The sequence below is a fragment of the Podarcis raffonei genome, chromosome 1 (genome assembly GCF_027172205.1).
Source record: "Podarcis raffonei isolate rPodRaf1 chromosome 1, rPodRaf1.pri, whole genome shotgun sequence".
NCBI classification, from domain to species: Eukaryota; Metazoa; Chordata; class Lepidosauria; order Squamata; family Lacertidae; genus Podarcis; species Podarcis raffonei.
In genome coordinates, this window is record NC_070602.1 from 91053168 (window position 1) to 91074443 (window position 21276).

Below are 21276 nucleotides of genomic sequence, written 5' to 3' on the forward strand. Positions count from 1 at the left end.
CACTGGCAAACACCAGTGCAATGAGCTGTGCTCAGAAATAGATGGGCAGCCAGAATAGTTCAGAAAATGAGGGCTATCCTCCATGTGGCTGATTCAAGCTTGCAATCTATTTGCTATATTTTGGACCTGTGGTCATTTCAGGGCAATCTAATAAGCTTGCTATCGATACATTGATAATTGTCTGCGCTCAGAAAGAGAAACTCAATGGGTTCCTTGTGCAACGGAAGTTGCATTTATTCCCCCCCCCCCTCTTATGTCACTTTGCCCACCAAGAAGGCCTTGGTATTGTGCACCTTTGTATGCACTCAATTTATAGCACACAATGTTTGGGGTGATACATAATCTTATTTAATCAGCATCATGGGTCTCTATAAAAGAACCAAATTTAACTGTTGAGAATGATTCCTCCCTTGCTGGTTATCTATACAGTTTCAGATGAGTAAATAAGGGAGGTTATAACTCTAGCTTTCATTATTAGATTTTCTCTCCCCTTGTATCATCATTAATGCGCTCTACGTGGGGCTACCTTTGAAGGTGACCTGGAAACTACAACTAATCCAGAATGCGGCAGCTAGACTGGTGACTGGGAGCGGCTGCCGAGACCATATAACACCAGTCTTGAAAGACCTACATTGGCTCCCAGTACGTTTCCGAGCACAATTCAAAGTGTTGGTGCTGACCTTTAAAGCCCTAAACGGCCTCGGTCCAGTATATCTGAAGGAGCGTCTCCTCCATCATCGTTCTGCCCGGACACTGAGGTCCAGCTCCGAGGGCCTTCTGGCAGTTCCCTCACTGTGAGAGGCCAAGTTACAGGGAACCAGGCAGAGGGCCTTCTCGGTAGTGGCGCCCGCCCTGTGGAACGCCCTCCCATCAGATGTCAAAGCGATAAACAACTATCTGACATTCAGAAGACATCTGAAGGCAGCCCTCTTCAGGGAAGTTTTTAATATGTGACATTTTAGTGTATTTTTCATCTTTGTTGGAAGCCGCCCAGAGTGGCTGGGGAAACCCAGCCAGATGGGCGGGGTACAAATAATTAATAATAATAATAATTAATTACTGTTATGAAACTAAACTTTTTAACTATTTTAGATCACTGTTTTCATTATTGAAAACTCACTGAAGTTTATAGTTTTTAAATCCACAAATAGGTGTAATGTCATATTATCATCCATCAAAGCATAAAACAGTTAAGGTATTAAAATAAACAGTAACATTTCAGAATCCATTAAACGTGCAACAAAAATCCATTAAGGTACTTATAAAAGCCAATTTTTAAAAAATATTCTGAAGGCACAAAATGCAGCTACCTTTCCTCAAGCTAAACAGGTCTGAGCTTGATCAGTGCCTGGGTGGGAAAGTACAGTGTCATTTATTTAAAGGCTTTATACCCTGCTTTTCATGTGTCTCAATGTTGCTTGCAAATAAAAAACATCAACAAATATTGAGTCCCCATGTACGTCTCCTTCAGTCCCATGATGGAAGAAATGTGATTAACAGCATTTCATAATCCATTTCAAATTCAAACATACAAGGAAATGAGGATAAACTCAAACAACGTAGAACAGCAAATTTATATTAAAACAGCCATTTCCAGACCAAGCAAGCACATTCGTCGAACTTCAAAGACCACTGGAAAACAGGGAGCATAAGTTCAGCGGGGACATGCACCAATGTGCATCTACTGGAAAATAGTTTCAAAGAACCAAGGTAATAGCTACTAAGATCCAGTTCTTTGATGCTCCTGGCTTGTAGAATTAACTCAGGGCTTTCAGCAGATACCAGAGGGAAGGAGGAGTCCTTCATAGAGATTTTAGGCCTCCAAAGTCAAACTCTGCCCACTAAATCCATCTGTCAGTATATGTACAGCACACAGAGCTGATATAGATTTGGAAACCTATGCCAATAAAGAGTTGTGTATTTGAAGTTTCTGAACACTCAAGTCCCATATTGATCCTGTCACTTCTAGCACTTAAAAACACTGGTGATATAGTGTCAGCTGCATTACTACTATGTATATCCCAAAGTTCTGTTAGTCTCTTGTGGCACCCTATTACATGGGTCATTCACAATCTGTTTATTGTCTATTACAGTGGTCTAAGCCTTTCTTCCAGAGTTCCTGCCAACTTATTTGTATCCCATCTCACACATGTATAAGAATCTTTGACTTTTCTTTCCTATATGCAACATTTTCCTATTTTGTTTTTTAATTTTGTTGCCATCTATAAGGATAATCTAGAAGTGATCCCTCCATGAAAACAAGAGTGGTGATAATCTACAGAACGGCTAGGGAATGGTTTACAGATGTTGTTGGACTACAACTCCCATCAGTCTCAGCCAACAATCAGAAATTATGAGAGCTAACGTTAACATCTGGAGGGCCACAAGTTCTTCCTCCCAAATCTACAGCACAATTAAAACTAAAGCCAATGTTAGATTAGATTATTATTAGTCTTGGATGTTGGAGCAAAAATCACTAAGTTTCGATGTGGTAGAAATATCAGAACTGAAGAGTAATATGTTGAGAGATCATGTGATCAGCCAGCAAAGAAACAACCACTGCTGCAGTTTGCAATTGGTAGTACAGTGGTACCTTGGTTTACAAACTTAATCCGTTCCGGAAGTCCGTTCTTAAACCAAAGCATTCTTAAACCAAGGCATGCTTTCCCATAGCAGTAGGGGACTCAATTTACAAATGGAACACACTCAACAGAAAGCAAAACATGTTCTGCTTCCAAGGCAAAGTTCACAAACCAAAACACCTACTTCCGGGTTTGCAGCGTTCTTAATCCAAGTTGTTCATAAACTAAACTGTTCTTAAACCACTGTATACATTTAAAAACCTGTCTTGAGGCAGTAAAATGTATCTATAAATCACCCTTCAGCAATGCTTCAATGCCCTTAGTAGTACATTTGAACATAAGGTCAACTTCAACACAATCTTCCATACACTGTATGCCCTGCATACAGTATATATTTCTGGTCTGCATAATGACAACTATGTCCATGGAGAATAGAGGCAATAAACTAAGTAGCAGAAGAAATCAAGGTTTTGCCATCTAATAGTGACAGTTTTCAATAATAATAATAATAATAATAATAATAATAATAATAAACCATGCCAGGAGACTACTGTAACTAGGAGACTGTCAAAACCCTTGTCCTTAACAGTAGGAAACAGAGGACACTGGCTTATTAGGAACCTAGAGCTACTAGGACACAAAGCGTTACATTTATTTAAGCAAGGCAATTAGGGCCTTTTGAGGAGTTTTGTTGCTTTTGTGACATGCTTGCCAAAGTCATGGCAACCTTCAGAATCGGTTCATGGTCAAAATGTTAATACACGCAAGTGACCATAGAGCAATCACTTGTGGATAAATCAAATCAATACAAATGCAGAGAATGCCATAGAAATTCTCTCAAAGAGCAAAAATTATATTTAGAGATAGCTTATTTATAGTGTCAAATAAACGTTAATTAGTAAATCCGCTCCACTTCCCAGTGGGGAGGAGTTGCGGTGGACTGCATGGCCACCCACTCCCCACCGGGGGCGGGGGACCTTGTCCCCCGTTGCCTGGGTGATCCCGGCCACGTCAGAGCCCGGCCAGCAACCCGCTGGCCGGGGGGGGGGGCCTGGCCAGGGCTGTTTAAATGGAGGAGCAAGCCAGAGGACTTCCTCTTTGGCTCGCTTACTCAATCACCCACCCTCCCTCCCTATTTTGCAGGTTAGGCAATGGCCTTGCTATGGACTTCGGTTGGTCGCCTTGGTTGTCCGAGGGGCTGGTAGGAATTTTTCCACTTGGCAAATTGGCACTGGCCATTTGGTTTTCGCCTACCTCGCAGCAATCATCACAACTTTGTTAGGGTTGTGGTTAGGCATTGTTTGACCTTGTGTGGGGGAGGGGAGGTGTGGCCATCACCTGCCCCTCCATGCTTAAGGGTATTCTGTTAAAGGAATCCGGGGGTGTTGTTCTAGTCTGAAGCCCGGCTGGGGGGCTAAGGCCTTGACACGACCCCGATGGGAACACCAGGGGGAGCTTGAGTTGATTCGCATCGACAGGGCTCCCCCTACCGGAGGCTAACCCTTACTGGGGACTTCCTGCACAATGGGCAGGAGTCACATATAGTCAGGTCCAATCAATGCCTAAGCCAATACCACTCACATTCTGTAATTTCAATAAAGTTGTGGCCAAAATTTGCCCAATAACATAAACCTAATATCTGTGTCCTTGGGTGAGTTATTTCCAATGAGGGGGTGGCTGCAAGGTCTCGAAACGCAAAATGTAACTGCAAGGAAACAAAGGGTGTGCACTGAGGAGAGATAAACCCATGAGAAACAATATTGTTCACCCGCAGGGCGAAAGAGAGTGAATTGCAATAGCTGTATTGAAATTCTCAATACGTCTATGGAGGAGTTTGCACACTAGTATAGAAATGAAAAGGTTTGCTACCCTCTGAGCAGAGAGGTCCAGACACATAGCACAATAATTAAGTTTCACTGTGAACTTCCTCTCAGGGAACTGCATAGACTGTCTAAGCACTCCCCATTACTCAGCATCCTGTGCATGCCTGCTTGGGAAGCAGTATATACACATTAGCCACAATTGTATTTATCCTGTCCTGAATTACTGCATTTTGATGACTCCCCCCAACCACCCTCAAACTATCCAAACTGAGAAAAAGAGCAACCTAGCTGTGTGTTAATACGTAATGTGTATACAGCCTTAGCGTCACTGAGTTCAGTGGGATTTAGCACCAGGTTAATGTGCTTAGAATTGCAACCTAAAGCACTGGAAGGTTGTAATTATGGTATGTTAATGGGGTTGTTGGGCAAGACAGGAGGTAATAATTTCTGGCTCTTCATCCGTGTATCAACCAGCTAGACCTGGCCTAAGATGATGCAAAGGCTTTGCCAAGCACCTTTCTAAAACATTTTTGTTGTCTTAAACAATTTATTTATATATTTTGACGATGATTTGTGTTGTCTTAGCCTTCTGATAAAACGCATAAATGATCCAGCAGGATTCTTCTATTTTTATGCATAAAGACAATTGTTAGTTTTTAAGGTACCAAAAGACTGTTGTTTCTGCTGCAACACACAAACTTAGCTACCCCATGGGAAATGGTTACAAAAGCCCTGACACAGTTAGCTGCTGTATTGTTTGGAAGTTTGCAGTTGAGCTGATGCTGATGCGCAGCTAAGAATTCTTTAGTACAGAAGCTGTGGAACCTCCAGAACATACTTGTTTTTTATTTTCAGAAAGGCACACATTTTAAACACTTGCTCTTTCTATCAAAAGTTGAGCCATTAAACGGATGACTTGGGGATTTAGCACACAATCTAGCAAATCATTTGTACAAATAACTGCTTGTGGAGAGATGGTACTACATCCTGGATCCTTCTGATCTACTAATGCTCCAGAATCACCAATCACTTTTGATGTCTTCCCAGCACAATGCAATTTTCCAAAGTGTTCATCATTTTCATTTGGAGACCCTTTACTGTCATTTTCAGCTGAACCAGTTGAATCTGTTTCCCAGAATTGTGGTAAAACCTGAAAAAGATTATGTCCAAATGGAATTTTTTCCAGTTTCTTTCCTTGGATCTCGGTTAGGCTAGATTCACAGGACATCAACTGGAAGCCTTCAGGTTCTGATCTCCCTTGGACCTTCTTTCTTTTACATGGGTATTGATTAACCTCTTCAGTTCTAGGGTCCATGTCTTCAATTTTACTAGTCTTCTGATGCTCTAAATATGCAGAAACAGCCCCATTTACATACTGAAGATTGGTTTCATGGGAAGTTACTTCAACCTAGAAAATAAAATACATTCAGTGTACAAACAGGTGATACCTTCTCTGCTAATCTTAGGATTTGTTTATATGTTTTGTCCTTCTCATCTATCCCCATTGCTTCCACTTTATTTTGCCACCCTATTGTGTTCTTTGGGTGCTTTTCTGCTTGCTTTCATTTCAACCAAGGTGGCCCACTAGCCCAGCCAAGACATTGCGTGCATGGGACTTTCCCCTCTGTTGAAGCAAAGGAGGAAGCTGGTTAAGCAAGAGCCGCCTGTGCAAGCCTGAGTTTGTGTGGCATATTTATTGCCTGCAAAAAGCGAATGTCAAATAAACTTAAACTATCCCTGTCAAAGTGCTTCCTTACCATAAAGCACTGGTCTTTAAAGTAATATGTGATGATGTTAGGGTGGATTTAAGAACAACAATGTGCACTTGAATGGAATCCCAGAGCCATGCGGTGCACACACCCACACTCCTAACTGTGCTGGATCCCCTGACCATCCCTACTACATATAGAGCAAATGGCTAGATATGTACAGGTTGTGCAATCTGCACTTCTGAATCTCTGGACTTGGAGGGAATCCTTGAAAGACACGGCGTACGCTTCCAGCGAGGAGTTAAACCAAGATAATGGGGAGCAGCCATGAAGACTCAGGCTCTGCCATTCCAAAGTTACTATACATTCAGCTGCAAAGGTGGGGGAGTGGGGGAGCATAGACTTGCAGTTTAGGAAACAAAAATGTCACTGGGTCAAAGGAGTGAAAACCATGGCTTATTCATGCGGAACTTCACCTCTGTGGGGTTGAGCCAGGAATCTGATGCACTGGTGTTTTCAGCAGATTTGATTGCACATATCAGCGTTCGAGTTATTGCCTCTTCTACACGGGCTTCATGATCTGCATCCTACAAAAGAAACATAAGCTAACATTGTGATAACTGGAATGGATAGAAAGGAAGAGCCAGAAACAAGAAGAGAGGGGAACTTAGAGGTGCAATGAAGAGGTGATTGATCAAGCTCAATGTGTTTTGAGCCAGCCACTCTTCTTTAGTGGAACTGATAAAGCAAAAAACCAGTACAAAGAAGTACAAAGGGCCACGTTTTTGCTTTCAGGTTCTGTTCCTGGACTTTGGGTTGTGAATGAAAACACCTCTTGCAAGGGCAACCCATAACATAAGCACTAGGGCAGAATTAGTTCTTCTGTGATGCGTTTTTATCCATCCTGTCTTAAAAAAACTTTTCCAGAAAAGAAGATCTCACAAATTTCTCAAGCAACTTGGAACCACAGAAGCGGACTTATACCAAGTGAGATTGTTTAACTTCTCCACCAAGCAGGGCATGCAAGTAATAGTCTTCTCCTGCTGTTGCTCTCTAGCAACTGTTGTTCAGTGGCATATTCTGAGACTTCACCAGTCTTCCCACCAATAATCCAACCTTTATGACTTGGATGTGTTTTTTTAATGAAAGCTGGGGTTTATCTATTTTCTAGGAAGAAGTTGAATTACATAGAAGTAGAGGGAAGTGGGGGTCAGATGGAGCTCATTAATCCAGGAAGGTAGCCCATCTAGGAGAAGGAAAACTCTTCCCCTTCCTTTGTTGTCTCCCCTGCGTCGCAATTATATCAGTTGTAAGCTGCTCAGAACAGAGACCTGTCTCTTATACAGATGGATGCCAACAACAACAAAAATTGTCTACTCTGACTGGCAGCAGCTCTTCCAGGGTTTCGCACATATTTTAACTGGGGATGTCAAGGATAAAACCTGGGAGTTTCTGCATGTCTTCTACCGACCTATAGTCACTGAATGGAGGGGCTGCAGCTCAGAGTTATTGGTTTCACCATTCACACCACTGACATCTTCAGGAGCTATGGTGCCCCGAACTTCTGAAGAATCCTCATCCCGGACCTCACCCAGTAGTACTAGAGAAGGCTTCCCTAATCTTAGGTTACATCATATTTTTGGACTGTGACTCCTTTGACCCCCTCACTATCAGCCATGCTGACTGGGGATGATGGGGGATCCAGCAACACAGGATTGGGGACATAATGACTCCCTGTACAATATACAAATCAAGGGAAGAATTTAATATTGTGCTATGTTGATCTTTCCATCAGGGCAAGCATGCCAGACAGAACGACCCCCCTCACCTCCCTCTGCACTGTTCTGAGGATTCTCCTGCCACCTGAACCAATCTCAGGGGCACGCTGTGGGAGGAGATGGGAGGAAAGCCCTGTTGCACAAGGCTGGATGCAATAGTTGAAGGAACGAAGACTCTCATGTTAAAGAGATCTCTAATTTCCAGCACATACACTTGGGGGTGGGGTGGGGAATTAACATCCCTTATTATCATAGCTAGGCATAATATGCCCATAAAAGCCACATGATCAAGCAATTACATGTTTCTAATTGGCGGACAATACACTGTATTAGCGTCTTGTTAAGTTAATTGAGTCTTGTGAACCTTAATTTATACCACAGGGATGCTGTCTAATGTATAGGGTCTTTAATTCAGAAAGATCAAAAAGGTATGTCCAAAATTGTATCTCTAAATGACTTAAGCTAAGACACAAAGGATATTTCTGAGAGACAGCAAATGCCTTGGGAGCTATTACAAATGCAAAACTAAATCATTTTAAATTCCAGGGAGCATACTGTCATCTGACAGTATCACCAACCCACTGATGTATTATTGCAGCCTTAAATAGCAGCAGCAGGAGGGGAAAGCAAATGTTGTCTTTAACGGAGGATACCAGCACACAGCTTTTAAAGATGAAACAAGAATCCAGTAATTGATTCTTACATGTTACAAGCTGTCATGTCTCTTCTGAGTGCCTTTAGGCGGTGAAATACAAAGACTAATTTAGGATTTCATCAGGATGAGACACACAGGCAGGCCAGGCTTTCTTGTTTAAGTGAATTGCTTTGGATCGGAGGACTGTTTATGGGCAAGGACAAGCAAATTCAACGTGTAACGTGGTATTCCTGGCACCATAGCAAATAGTAAGATGGAGGCAGATTGACAAAATGGGGCTTGCTTGCTTGAGTTTGGCTGGAAGGAAACTGAAGGTGGTGCATAAGAAGATGCTTGTTCCTTCCCCATGGAAACTGCATAAAATCTACCTTCCTCTACCTACCGTCCCATTCCTCTTTCATCTCTACTATTTATCACTGCACCAGCAAAGGAAGCACTATCTAGAATAAACCGTTAGCATTTCTGATGGTGCCATATCACATCTATATCAAACAAATAACCCCAGATTGATCTAGTTCAAAGTTATCAAAGGAGGATTGCAACTTGTACAGACTAGACAGCCTTTGCTGGTCCAGCATCAGTCTCTGTTTGCTATCTATATCAACTAGGCTTGCCTTTTCTTTCTTTAGATATGTGTGTGTTTGCTTTTTAAGTTTTTATTGATTGTGTTTACTGCAAATGGCTTTAGGACTTCTACTGTGTTTGCAAGTCACTTTGAGTCATTTTTATGAGTTACGCAATATCACCACCGCAGTCCCAAAACTCTGTACAGTGGTGCCTCGCAAGACGAAATTAATTCGTTCCGCGAGTCTTTTCGTCTTGCGATGTTTTTCGTCTTGCGAAGCACGGTCCGTCGCAACTGCACCTCTTCAAGCGGCTTTAAGAAAAAAGGAAGCAAACTCGCAAGATGTTTTCGTCTTGCGAAGCAAGCCCATAGGGAAAATTGTCTTGTGAAGCAACGCAAAAAACGAAAAACCCTTTCGTCTTGCGCGTTTTTCGTCTTGCGAGGCATTCGTCTTGCGAGGCACCACTGTATAAACTCCTAGACATGGTGCGACAAGGTACTGTTTCCTTTGGTAAGTTCCCTTTATTAAATAGTTTGGGAACAACTGCTTCGATGTGCTCAATAATCCTAGGAACCCAGAGCAAAATACTAATTGTGATTAGGAAAAAGAAAGCTTGGCAGAAGGACCACTTCATTGTCTCACATCAGGGCAGTTGCTAGGGAATCTCATGTAAAACTGAACTAAAATGTAGTGCCAGAGACTTGTAATATAAAACTGATGTTAGGAATTGCAGACAATCTTACCAGAATCTACAATTCTTTTTTTCAAATACTCTGCTCCAGTCTAAACAATTAAGATAGCTCTCATTATGATTTTATTTCATGGACAGTCACAATGTATGTAGTCTTAGAGCTACCAGCAATAATTTTATAATCTTAAGACTAAGAAATTCATCATACGGTCTGATTGTGAAGTATATATACAGAAAAAGATCTGGGGTCTGTACCTGTTAAATTCAGAGCAGGTGGGCTGTTTCATAGGAAAATGGATTTCAGTGGTTTTACATGTCCTTTCCTGCAGACATTTTGATCTTATTGCAATGCAGCTTCATAAGCCTGAAACTTTTCAGCTCATCTATTCACATTTTAGTATGTACACATTTAGTCTAGCTTACCTCGGTACATGAACGTTCTTAAAGCATTTCAAGGGGTTGCAAGCCTGGAAAGTTCATTTTGCCTCAAAGTATCCATGAATAGCATTAATCCCCCCTACCGTAAGAAGCAAGAGTTGAAGTGGTCTCAGTGTGTTGAAAACAAATTAAAACTTTATCCTTTATTATAAGGTCTCAGCGAAATAATTAATTGTATCAGTAAGGCTATTGAAGAGGGCTTGACACACACCTATCATATCAACGTGGTAGCAGCTGGTTATTGCTGGAAGCTGGAGAACTGCTTGAGTGAATAATGAAAATGTTCTTGATATTACATTTTAACACCCGTGTCACGCATTATTTTTCTAAGACAGATAGCCCGACACCTAAAAAGTAATGCTGCTGTCATCTCCAGGGATAATAGGGTATAATCAACTGTCACCAAAAAGACGACATGCAGGCATTCCTCGGGTTAAGCAGTGCCCACAGTCAACTTATTAGCTCGAAGCCTCCAAACTGTTTGTGAGGTTTTTTAATTTTGGGAGATAGTTAATAACTTCTGTCCAGCATGCTGCATTCAAGCAATACCGGAGACTACAAAACACTAATGTTTGCTTAGCTTTGACTTCAAGAGCATATGCCATTTTGTAAAAAGATGAGGAGGGCATCCTGTGTAGAATACTACCAAGCCTTGGGATTTTCAGGATGTCAGATTCAGTTCCAAGTTACATGGCATGAAGGCACGTGAGGCCCCCATTTTGCTGAAACTAAGCAGATCTGGGTCTGGCCACTGTTGATGGATCACCCTGAGAAACATATATATATAGACTGCCATGAGTTCCATGGTAGAAGACAAGATGGGATGTAAATGTTGTGGGGGGAGGAAGATAATATGACATCAAAGTGAAGCAGACATTTTAACTAAATAGACACGCTAGTAGCATCTTCACTTTTGTTCCTCTCCACCCCCTCTAGCTTGTACTGTCTTGGTCTCCAAAAGCTGTTTCTTGGAAATTTCATGAGAGAGCTGAAAATACGCTCAGCTTTTAAACCACACACACAAAAATAAACTACAGCAAGGGGTAGGGTACATGTGGCCCTCCTGGATTCCAACTCCCAGCCCTGACCACTGGCCATGTTGGCTAGAGTTGATATGAGTCCAACAGTATGTGGGTGGTGATTTATATAGCCTCATCTATGTACATTACACATTGCACATTACAAAATGTAAGAGACAGGTCTCTGTCCTGGGCGGCTTACAATCCAAGGCAGGGGAGACAACAAGGGAAGGGGAAGGTCAGTGGTAGCAAGGGAAAGAATCTGTGATCATTGCAGTCAAGTATGCTTAGTAGGGTGTATGGAAATAGGTAGCTAGATCATTATTATAAACTAGAATCATAGAATCATAGAATCATAGAATCATAGAATCATAGAGTTGGAAGAGACCACAAGGGCCATCGAGTCCAACCCCCTGCCAAGCAGGAAACACCATCAGAGCACTCCTGACATATGGTTGTCAAGCCTCTGCTTAAAGACCTCCAAAGAAGGAGACTCCACCACACTCCTTGGCAGCAAATTCCACTGTCGAACAGCTCTTACTGTCAGGAAGTTCTTCCTAATGTTTAGGTGGAATCTTCTTTCTTGTAGTTTGGATCCATTGCTCCGTGTCCGCTTCTCTGGAGCAGCAGAAAACAACCTTTCTCCCTCCTCTATGTGACATCCTTTTATATATTTGAACATGGCTATCATATCACCCCTTAACCTCCTCTTCTCCAGGCTAAACATGCCCAGCTCCCTTAGCCGTTCCTCATAAGGCATCGTTTCCAGGCCTTTGACCATTTTGGTTGCCCTCCTCTGGACACGTTCCAGTTTGTCAATGTCCTTCTTGAACTGTGGTGCCCAGAACTGGACACAGTACTCCAGGTGAGGTCTGACCAGAGCAGAATACAGTGGCACTATTACTTCCCTTGATCTAGATGCTATACTCCTATTGATGCAGCCCAGAATTGCATTGGCTTTTTTAGCTGCCGCGTCACACTGTTGGCTCATGTCAAGTTTGTGGTCAACCAAGACTCCTAGATCCTTTTCACATGTAGTGCTCTCAAGCCAGGTGTCACCCATCTTGTATTTGTGCCTCTCATTTTACTCCAGCACATTTCCAGATGCCATGCCCATCTGTGAACATTCAGGCCATGTGTGTGCCTGGTGGTTTTAAGAGATAAACAATGGGGGGGGGGGAAGGATAGTTACCAGTTCAATCCATGAGTTTATGCTAACAGTGATTGGGTCAATGGATTCTACGTAATGCCACCAGTGCCTGGGAACAAACAGGACCTGAATGGGAGAAGAAGAAGAAAAGGAATTTAAAAAGTCATAAAACCCCTTTTGTGCAATTATAGCGTTTCCCTGACATTTAAAAAAAAAATCACCTTGAAAAATATATTTTTCAGCAGCAGTTTCTAAACTTCTCCAATTGATCCTCCTCTGCATTTGCTGTCTGCTGTATAATGTACTTAGGCTGTCTGACATGGATCTTATCTGGTTCTGCCAGCCTTTCATTGCTAGGTTCAAAATGCAAACTCCAACTAACCCACCTCCGCTGGAAACAATTTTTAAACAGTCTTGTCAGCAAAACAAGTTCGCCCTCTCTGTGAAATGGCAGGGGGAGAGCAGCATGTTGGTGAGACCAAAGTGCAGGAGGATTTCCTGTCACTAGCTTGTCCAGACTTCCCTTCTTATCTGACATAAGGAGGGAAGGAAACGCCAGAATGTCTCATCCTAGGTCAATCTCAATCTTTACCTTCACCTTAAAAAAATATAAATAAAAAAATACAGGGTTCGGTAGAGGAAAGAGAATAGAGAAGAATGGAATTTGGGAGCTAGAACCAGGAACCAGGAAGGCAGTTCATTCATTAGATGCTAAGGGTGCAAAATGATTATTAAAGGAAGATGGGAAAATGAAAGAAAAGCTAAAGGAATGATTTGAATTCTTCTTACTGCATATCTGAAGTCAGCCAGATATCCACCCCAAACCAGTTTTTGAGAGAGAGCATCTGCAGAATTATTATTATGAGATTATATTATTTAATATTTCTATCCCTCTCTTCCATTCAAATGAATACTTACAACAGCTAACAAAAGAAAATTAACAAAATAGATAATATCGAAGCTATGCATTAATACAACAATAATGAAAAGCAGCAGTCATTAAATGAAACAATTAACTGAATCAAATAAGAGTAATATGAGTCTACAATTCTGTGACTCTATGAGGTTCTGAAGCTAACTGACAACGTACAAATTAGCAAGTCACCAGGACCGTATGGCATCGCTGAGAGTTCTTAAAGAACTGTGAAATTGGTTAATCTTCTAACAGAAAAATGAAACTTGTCACTAAAATCAACCTCCTTACTGGAGAACTGGAAGACAGCTAATGTAGCACCATTAAAAAAAAAATCCTAGGGAAAGTCAGGAAAGTAATTGTTGTATATTATTTGAAGTCGGGAGTAAGCAAGGATGCAGTCAAGTCTGCCAATAAGACCAAGTTAACCAAGGTGCTGAAAACCCATATAAACTGTGAAGACCTCCAAAAGGAATCAGAGGCCTGTCTAGCCCAGCACTCAGTTGACAAACAAAGACCTTTGGAAACCCCACAAGCAGAACACGAGGAGAGCAAGAGCCCTCTCTTGATGTGGTCCCCGTATTCTTTACGCTAGTTGGATGTGGCTCCCCAGAGTCTCGGGCAGAGGTCTTTTCCCATTGTTGTTGTTGTTGTTTAGTCGTTTAGTCGTGTCTGGCTCTTCGTGACCCCATGGACCAGAGCACGCCAGGCACTCCTGTCTTCCACTGCCTCCCGCAGTTTGGTCAGACTCATGTTTGTATCTTCGAGAATGCTGTCCAACCATCTCGTCCTCTGTCATCCCCTTCTTCTTGTGCCCTCAATCTTTCCCAAAATCAGGGTCTTTTCCAGGGAGTTTTCTCTTCTCATGAGGTGGCCAAAGTTTTGGAGCCTCAGCTTCACGATCTGTCCTTCCAGTGAGCACTCAGGGCTGATTTCCTTAATAATAGATACGTTTGATCTTCTTGTAGTCCATGGGACTCTCAAGAGTCTCCTCCAGCACCGTAATTCAAAAGCATCAATTCTTCAGCGATCAGCCTTCTTTATGGTCCAGCTCTCACTTCCATACATCACTACTGGGAAAACCATGGCTTTAACTATACGAACCTTTGTTGGTAAGGTGATGTCCCATTACCTGCTTATTTTAGCCGAGGATGCTAGGGATGCAACCTGAGACCTTCTGCATTCTATGCATGTGCTCTACCACTGAGCTATGGTCCCTGAACAATCACAAGATCCAGTTCCTGCAAATTATTGTACTCAATTTTCTTCTGACCCCAATTCTCCCAGGACTCTTATCCGAAAAGAAAACACTGGCTCCAAACCTTCCACAGGACAAAGCCAGGATTCGGGTGTCATGGGAAGCTCGGGTGACCACAGAGCTCCATCATTTTCCATCCCACCTCCAAAACTGGTGTAATAATCTTAGTATCATTCATAAAAAGATTATTAGCAGCATTACGTACATCCAAGGAATATTAAATGCTTTCAAGTGTTCAAACAGCTGCAGAATCTCCATTAAGCACACAGCAATGTCAGCACTAATACACAGGAGCAAAATTAAGGCATGATTTGATTTGATTGATCAGTTTATAAGCTGCCTTAAACCGAGTGCTCAAAGCAGCATCAAGAGATTAAGGGCTGAAGGAAGATTGGTCATTGGGACACGGGTCCCTAGGTATTATTTTGGCCTTTGAAAAATCCACTCTTGCAATAATTTTTTCAAGGACATACACAAAGTTTCTCAATAATAGTATTCACAATGCTTTACTTCCTCCTGGTTTTTCTAAGTGGAATTATCTCAAGGCTAAAAACATCCTCCATAGTCTTGTTCTACCAATATTTACTACAGAGAGTGACCAGCCCATTGATAACCTCTCATTCCAAATCCTCTTATCTGAAACAGGGTTATTAGCCCTGAACTATTGCACACATAAACAAGGGTTAGATTGAAAGAAAAAGCCGCCTCCCCCAAGGCAGAGGAACCATTTAGCAAAGCAACCCCAGAAGACCCTAGTCTGTGATGTTCAGTAAATGCTTTCAGTAGCTGCTCTAATGCAGCAAATAAAGAGCCAATTCCAAACAGCATTTTCATCTGTAGAAATACTTTTGGCACTATCCTCTTGGAGGAAGACACATGGAAGACATTACAGCAATCCTGAAAACCCACAGGGGTTTTTCAGGAAATATCCATGAGCAATATGCTAGGTTCCTGCCACATACAGCTATGTAACTTCATTGAAAAATCCACTGACAAAAATAAAATTCTGATGTACTATTTTCCTCCACTGATGTCTTTTCCTCCGTTGATACAAATCCAAATTCAGTGAGGAGGAACAAAGCATGAAGGACATAAAACTATCCCCCAATTAAACACTTCTAGGTCTCAGTGAGTTCACTAAGAGTCCTGTTGATTTCATTGCACCCTGCTAACAGTCCAATCCTACATGTTTCATCAGAAGTAAGCTCCACTGAGTTCAATGGGACTTGTTCCCAGGTGTATATAGGATCAAAGCCTAAATCTTTCCCAGTCCCAGTGTAGTTGATGGAATTAAAAAGTGCTTAATCTTTGACTAGATCACACCCTAAGTCTATATTTACATTCTAGCATAGTCTTCACTAACCTGCAGATATTCTGGAGTACCAGCTACCACCATTTCTGACCAGCGGCCATGCTGGTTAGGGCTAATGGGAATCCAACAGCTTCAGAAGGACACTGAGCTGGGGAAGGCTGTTCTAGCAGATGATTAACAGTGTATACTTTCAGTTCAATGTTTTAAATGGTGCATATGTTAATGCTGTTTTGATGCATTGCTCTCCAGCTCATTATCCAAACCTCATTAATCCTAAACCTGTGGTTATTTAAAAACAACTCTTTGCAAGCGTGCGCACACAGAGATGCACCATGCAGCTTACACAGGGAGATGAGTATATGTAAAACACAGGCCCATTTATCAGAATATTTGGGGCATTTTGGATAAATATTTTTAATCCTATGGAAAGCTGTTAGTCATAAGAAACTATGAGGTCATAACAACAGGGACTAAGAGTATAAAAATATCTATCAGAGTATAGGAAAGGAACTATTGTGTGGTAACTATATTATAGTAAATTAGTTTACTGAAATATGTACATTGATAAGAATTCTCCAGTTTTAAAGATATCCAAGGACATGATTCAAAGTGTTAAAGTGCCTTTGAATCCCATGGATTTCTGTGGAATTGAACAATATGTGTGTAACCAGTGGGGCTTACAGTGAAATCCTATGTATGTTTACTCAGAAGCAGATTCCATTCTGTTCAGTGGGTATTAATCCCTAGTTAAGTGGGTATAGGATTGCAGCCTTAGGTGTCTAACTTCAGCTATGTAGTGTACCAGATTTTCAGATAACCTATGTTGGGGTTGCCTAGGCCAATACAGTATGTCTAAAAGACATACCTCAGATATTCATCCACCCACAGTCACTTTCAATGAGATTATTATATGTGTTAGCAGAATTCATGTCTAAAGATCCCTTAAATTTAGAATAATAATGTTATACTTGTGACAAAGGAACTAGTAAAATAACATTGGAACAAAAATACACGAGGCTGTCACTGAGAAAAAGAACATGTGTTTGCAGTTTTGTGCTTCAAATGTTTTCTTTCCAATATAGATGCATACATTATATAGTATGGACACTTCTACAATCCAGAATTCCTATGTGTTGTGATGCTTATACAAAGCTCTTGCTCACATCATTCTCCTCTTTTTCAATTAAATGGAAGGAGCAGCTGTGGATGTTGGTGTCAGGGCTGGGGAGTTGCACCACTGAACTAGATGGAGTAATTTTCTAGGGCAAGGTAAGAAACTACCTGCACACATTAGAGCACCTCCAACCCTCTACTGGCTTGCTGTAATAATGCTATTCGAGTTATTTAGAGACAGATGCTACTCTTGTGGTAAATGGGAAAGGCAGCATGATATAACTAGTAAAGATGGGACAGAGACGAAAGGTTGACTATGGGGGAAAGGAGATAAAAAATATAAAGTAATAAAACAGCTGTCAAGAGAGCACCTTGAAACAATATCTTATTTGTACATGACATTTTTGGACATGCTAACATAGCGCCAGAAGGTATTCTGAGCAAGTGTGGTTATGGGGTGTGCAAATGTAGACAAGAACAATGAACTAATGTATTTCTCAATTTAACGCAGGCCTTAGCAACCAGTCCTTGCACAATTTACTACTGTGCAGCTACGGATTCTGACTGCAAGCCAAGCATAGTAAATAACTAGCCAAGAGAACATCTGTGCATACCAGCATAATGTTAAAACCAGAATTTATTAAAGCAGAAAGGAATGTAAAGTTATCAAAGGTGAAAAAGGAGAGTGTTGGTGGACAGAATACAAAACCGATGGCAAAGCATGTTTCGAGTTTTGTAAATGTTTTCTCCAAACATGTGTCTCTATGGTGTCTATGTATATAAGGCCCACCCTTCATAACCTGGACTTTAGAGGTCCCTGTACATGTCATGCATGTGAACAAGGTCCATGTATTGAAGGGGGGGCAGTGGGGCTGTGACGCAGGTCTCATCCTCAATGTTGCAGCTTCCCCAGCCCTGACTCCAACATCCGCACCTTAGGTGTGGATAACTGAACCAGGAAAGGCTACATGTTCAGCCCTTCTTTGGCTGGCGGTCCAGCTGTGGCCCTACATGGAGGGGGGTACTCTAGTTTCAGTTGTCTATGCTCTGTTACCCTCTAGGTCAGATCACTGCAGTGTGTTATGTGTGGTATACTGCAGTCTTCATCAGAAGCCTCATCTGAAGTAAAAGTATAGATAAAGGACCCCTGTATGGTTAAGTCCAGTCAACGGCAACTATGGGGTGTAGCACTCATCTCTCTTCAGGCCAAGGGAGCCAGCGTTTGTCCACAGACAGCTTTCTAGGTCATGTGGTCGGCATGACTAAACTGCTTCTGGTGCAACAGAGCACTGACGGAAGCCAGAGCGTACAGAAATGCCATTTACCTTCCCGCCGCAGCGGTACCTATTTATCTCCTTGCACTGGTGTTTTTTCAAACTGCTAGGTTGGCAGAAGCAGGGGCAGAGCAATGGGAGCTCACCACTGTCACGTGGATTCAAACTGCTGACCTTCTGATCAGCAAGCCCAAGAAGAGGCTCAGTGGTTTAGACCACAGCGCCACCCAAGTCCATGCCTCATCCGAGACAGGCATGGAAAGTGATCACACAATAATGGACCTTTTCAGTTTTAGCCCCTAATGTGTGGAATGCAGTGACACATGCCTGGGACCATCACTGTCAGGTTTGCAGGCACTAAGTTAAGAAATTTCTTTTTGACCAGGCCTTTGGTAGTTAAGTTAGCCTCTTTTGTGGTAAAGGCAATGACTGATTTACGCATATCAACTGACATGCGACCATGCATGTGTGTATCACAGTGGCTGGAAAAGGAGTGTAATGGGCTTATACACGCTCCTCCGTCATGCATGATGACCTGGAATGCAACCCCCATGCAAATCGGGGGGTTGCCTGTACTTTTATTTTAGTGGGGTGGGAGAAGACTTGCCCTTCTCATTGCATGGTTGAGTGAGCCTTTTAGGAACTTTGTACAGTACATTGTTTTGAAATTTTATGCTTTTGATTTTCATCTATTTGCAAAGTTCAGTTACTTTGAGGCTTTTTTGTTTAAAGTGACTAACAAATGTAATCAGCAACTCCTCCAGCTCCCATAGAAGCTTACCTGAGCAGTCAGGATCCAGTTCATGTAAATATCTACATACATATGGTTCCTTGGCTCAGACCTCCCCACCTAATGTGTAAATGTCAGAGGTACAGCTGGGGTCCTGCTGCCATTTTGAATAATGCAGCCCCTTTATGTGCATAAGACATGGAGGGAACTCTGTTTTTCCTGTCTCCTAGTTAGGCAGAGTAACTGTACACCCTGCAGAACATTCAACAGAATGAGTGTAGGCTGCAGGGCAAGACATATCCCCTTTCCCCTCTTCGCCTCCTACACGTTAATTCACCAGTTATGCTGTGTGAATAGGGTTATCAATAGGGCTGCATGTGGGGAAGTTTTATTTTAAAGGCCTTTTAAAAAGTGTCCAAAACATTACGGAAGGTCCCTTCTAAGTTCATGATATACGTCATTAGTCTTGTTCCAAAAGCTGTGACAGTCTCACCAAAAGGTCCCCACCTTTTGTACTGAATGTGTATATTACAATATATATATTTGCCCATCAAAAAACAAAATCTGTCCAAAATTAGGCAAGACATCACTTGCCTACAAGGAGGGTTAAAAATCACTAGCAAAGCAAGAGAGCAATTTCTGAGGGGCAAGCCCTCAGTCTTGAATGTTTGTCGCAGAACAAACACATTCACACAGAATGAAATAACTCATGAGCAGTTTCATGTTTATTCAGAGGGCAGAGCAGGGTTGATTTTGCTGATGTGCGGTAGTATTCTAAAGAGATACGAAGTTAAATCTTTCAGTGAAAGTCAGATTAAGATTACAATTTATTTCAATGCCATTTCAAATCCGTTTTCCATATATGATGACAAACTTGATGAAACAAATACTCTTTTTGTGTGTGTGGGGGGGGGGGGTGTAGCCTACAATTTATATGAATTGTGCTCCATAAAAGAGAAGAGTTATGAATGTGTGAAAATGAGTTTTTTATTGATCAGCAGCTACCCACATCTCTTGTCCATTTTTTTTGTTTTTGTTTTCCGGAGTATTCTTTTTAATTCAGGTAGGTAGCTGCTGCCAATTTGCTATTAGAAAAAAAAACACACCACAGAAACTTCAGACACTCACAAATGAACCTCTCATTTTGAACACATAATTATGCTCACAAACCCACATGCTGAAATTATCATTTGCAAGTGCGAGATGGAATTAATTCTGAAGTAACTTGGCCATCACTGATGATCACACAGATGTTTTAAGGATAGTGTGACATTTCAAACATTTTAATTGGGGGTGTTAAGATTTCAAAGGACACATTCAAGCTTCTAAAAAAAATATTAGCCTACAAACTGACTAGGCAAATCTTTTAAAATCAATGAAATTGCATTGAATTTAGCTCATCTACTTCTATTCATCCTGGCTTAAGAGTTAAAGACCAAGGTAACATTAAAAAGCAATTAGAATATATATTGAAACAGGGATCCTGAATGTATTTAATATAACCAAGAGTGGTGGAATGAGACACATTGGCCAGAAGATGGCATTAGGCACATTAAGTTTCTTTTAATATTCAAAGCCAGTATCCAGCTAGCATACAGCTGCTCTCCTGAATACCAAAACACACCTTTATCTTTATTTTATTTTTCAATTCTGCATTGTTACAACATCTTAATCCAAGGCATGCAGTTCCCGGCCAAGCAAGAAACAGAGATTACTGTAAATTACCACAAAGTGAAGCTGACTGCAAATCCTCAAGTAATTGTATTTGTAATACACGCTCAATCTTTGCATTCGGTTAGAACAATTTGTTTGCTATCTAAGGGATTCTCATCAAATTGCTTCATCAAAAACCCTTCCAATACTAGACAGGCCTGAGCAGAGCCAGCAGGCATTATTCTTCTGGGAGACAGGCCTGCCTTAAAGGGCCTTGGCATTCATTCATTGCATTCAATTCCTTAGCTTTGCTCATTTGGAAGGATCGCTTAGTACAGCCCTCCTGGGATTTTAACACTTTAGAGGGCAGGTAAAAAGTGGTGGCTGCAGGAATGCATGCTCCTTTAATTTTCTTTAAGGTCCCTGTACACAGAAAATGAGCAGGGCAGGGAGAAAGCTAGGCTAGAACCCTTCTTCCAGATCTGCTACCTGTCCGTAAGCAGGGAATTATTTACATGGAAGTATATTCAATCATAGGGACGCGGGTGGCGCTGTGGGTAAAAGCCTCAGTGCCTAGGGCTTGCCGATCGAAAGGTCGGCGGTTCGAATCCC

At 41.7% G+C, this 21276-nt stretch overlaps 1 protein-coding gene and 1 long non-coding RNA gene across 5 annotated transcripts in view; both read right to left on the reverse strand.

Annotated features, from left to right (window-relative positions):
- Nucleotides 1–240: 240 nt before the first annotated feature.
- Nucleotides 241–3094, reverse strand: LOC128421225 (uncharacterized). The gene is made up of 2 exons (XR_008332264.1): nt 1061–3094; nt 241–510 (listed from the first exon to the last, which is right to left on the reverse strand). It is a non-coding gene; the product is annotated as an uncharacterized LOC128421225 (long non-coding RNA).
- A 2149-nt stretch (nt 3095–5243) lies between these two features.
- The window catches only part of HSPBAP1 (HSPB1 associated protein 1), a 55872-nt gene continuing 39839 nt past the window's right edge, over nt 5244–21276 (reverse strand). For all 4 annotated transcript variants that reach the window (XM_053403793.1, XM_053403776.1, XM_053403767.1 and 1 more), the window contains 3 exons: nt 12454–12537; nt 6591–6701; nt 5244–5813 (listed from right to left, as the gene is read on the reverse strand). In XM_053403793.1, the coding sequence (XP_053259768.1) occupies nt 5274–5813; nt 6591–6701; nt 12454–12537 (735 nt within the window). In that variant the 3' untranslated portion in view covers nt 5244–5273. The remainder of the gene's footprint in view (nt 5814–6590; nt 6702–12453; nt 12538–21276) is intronic.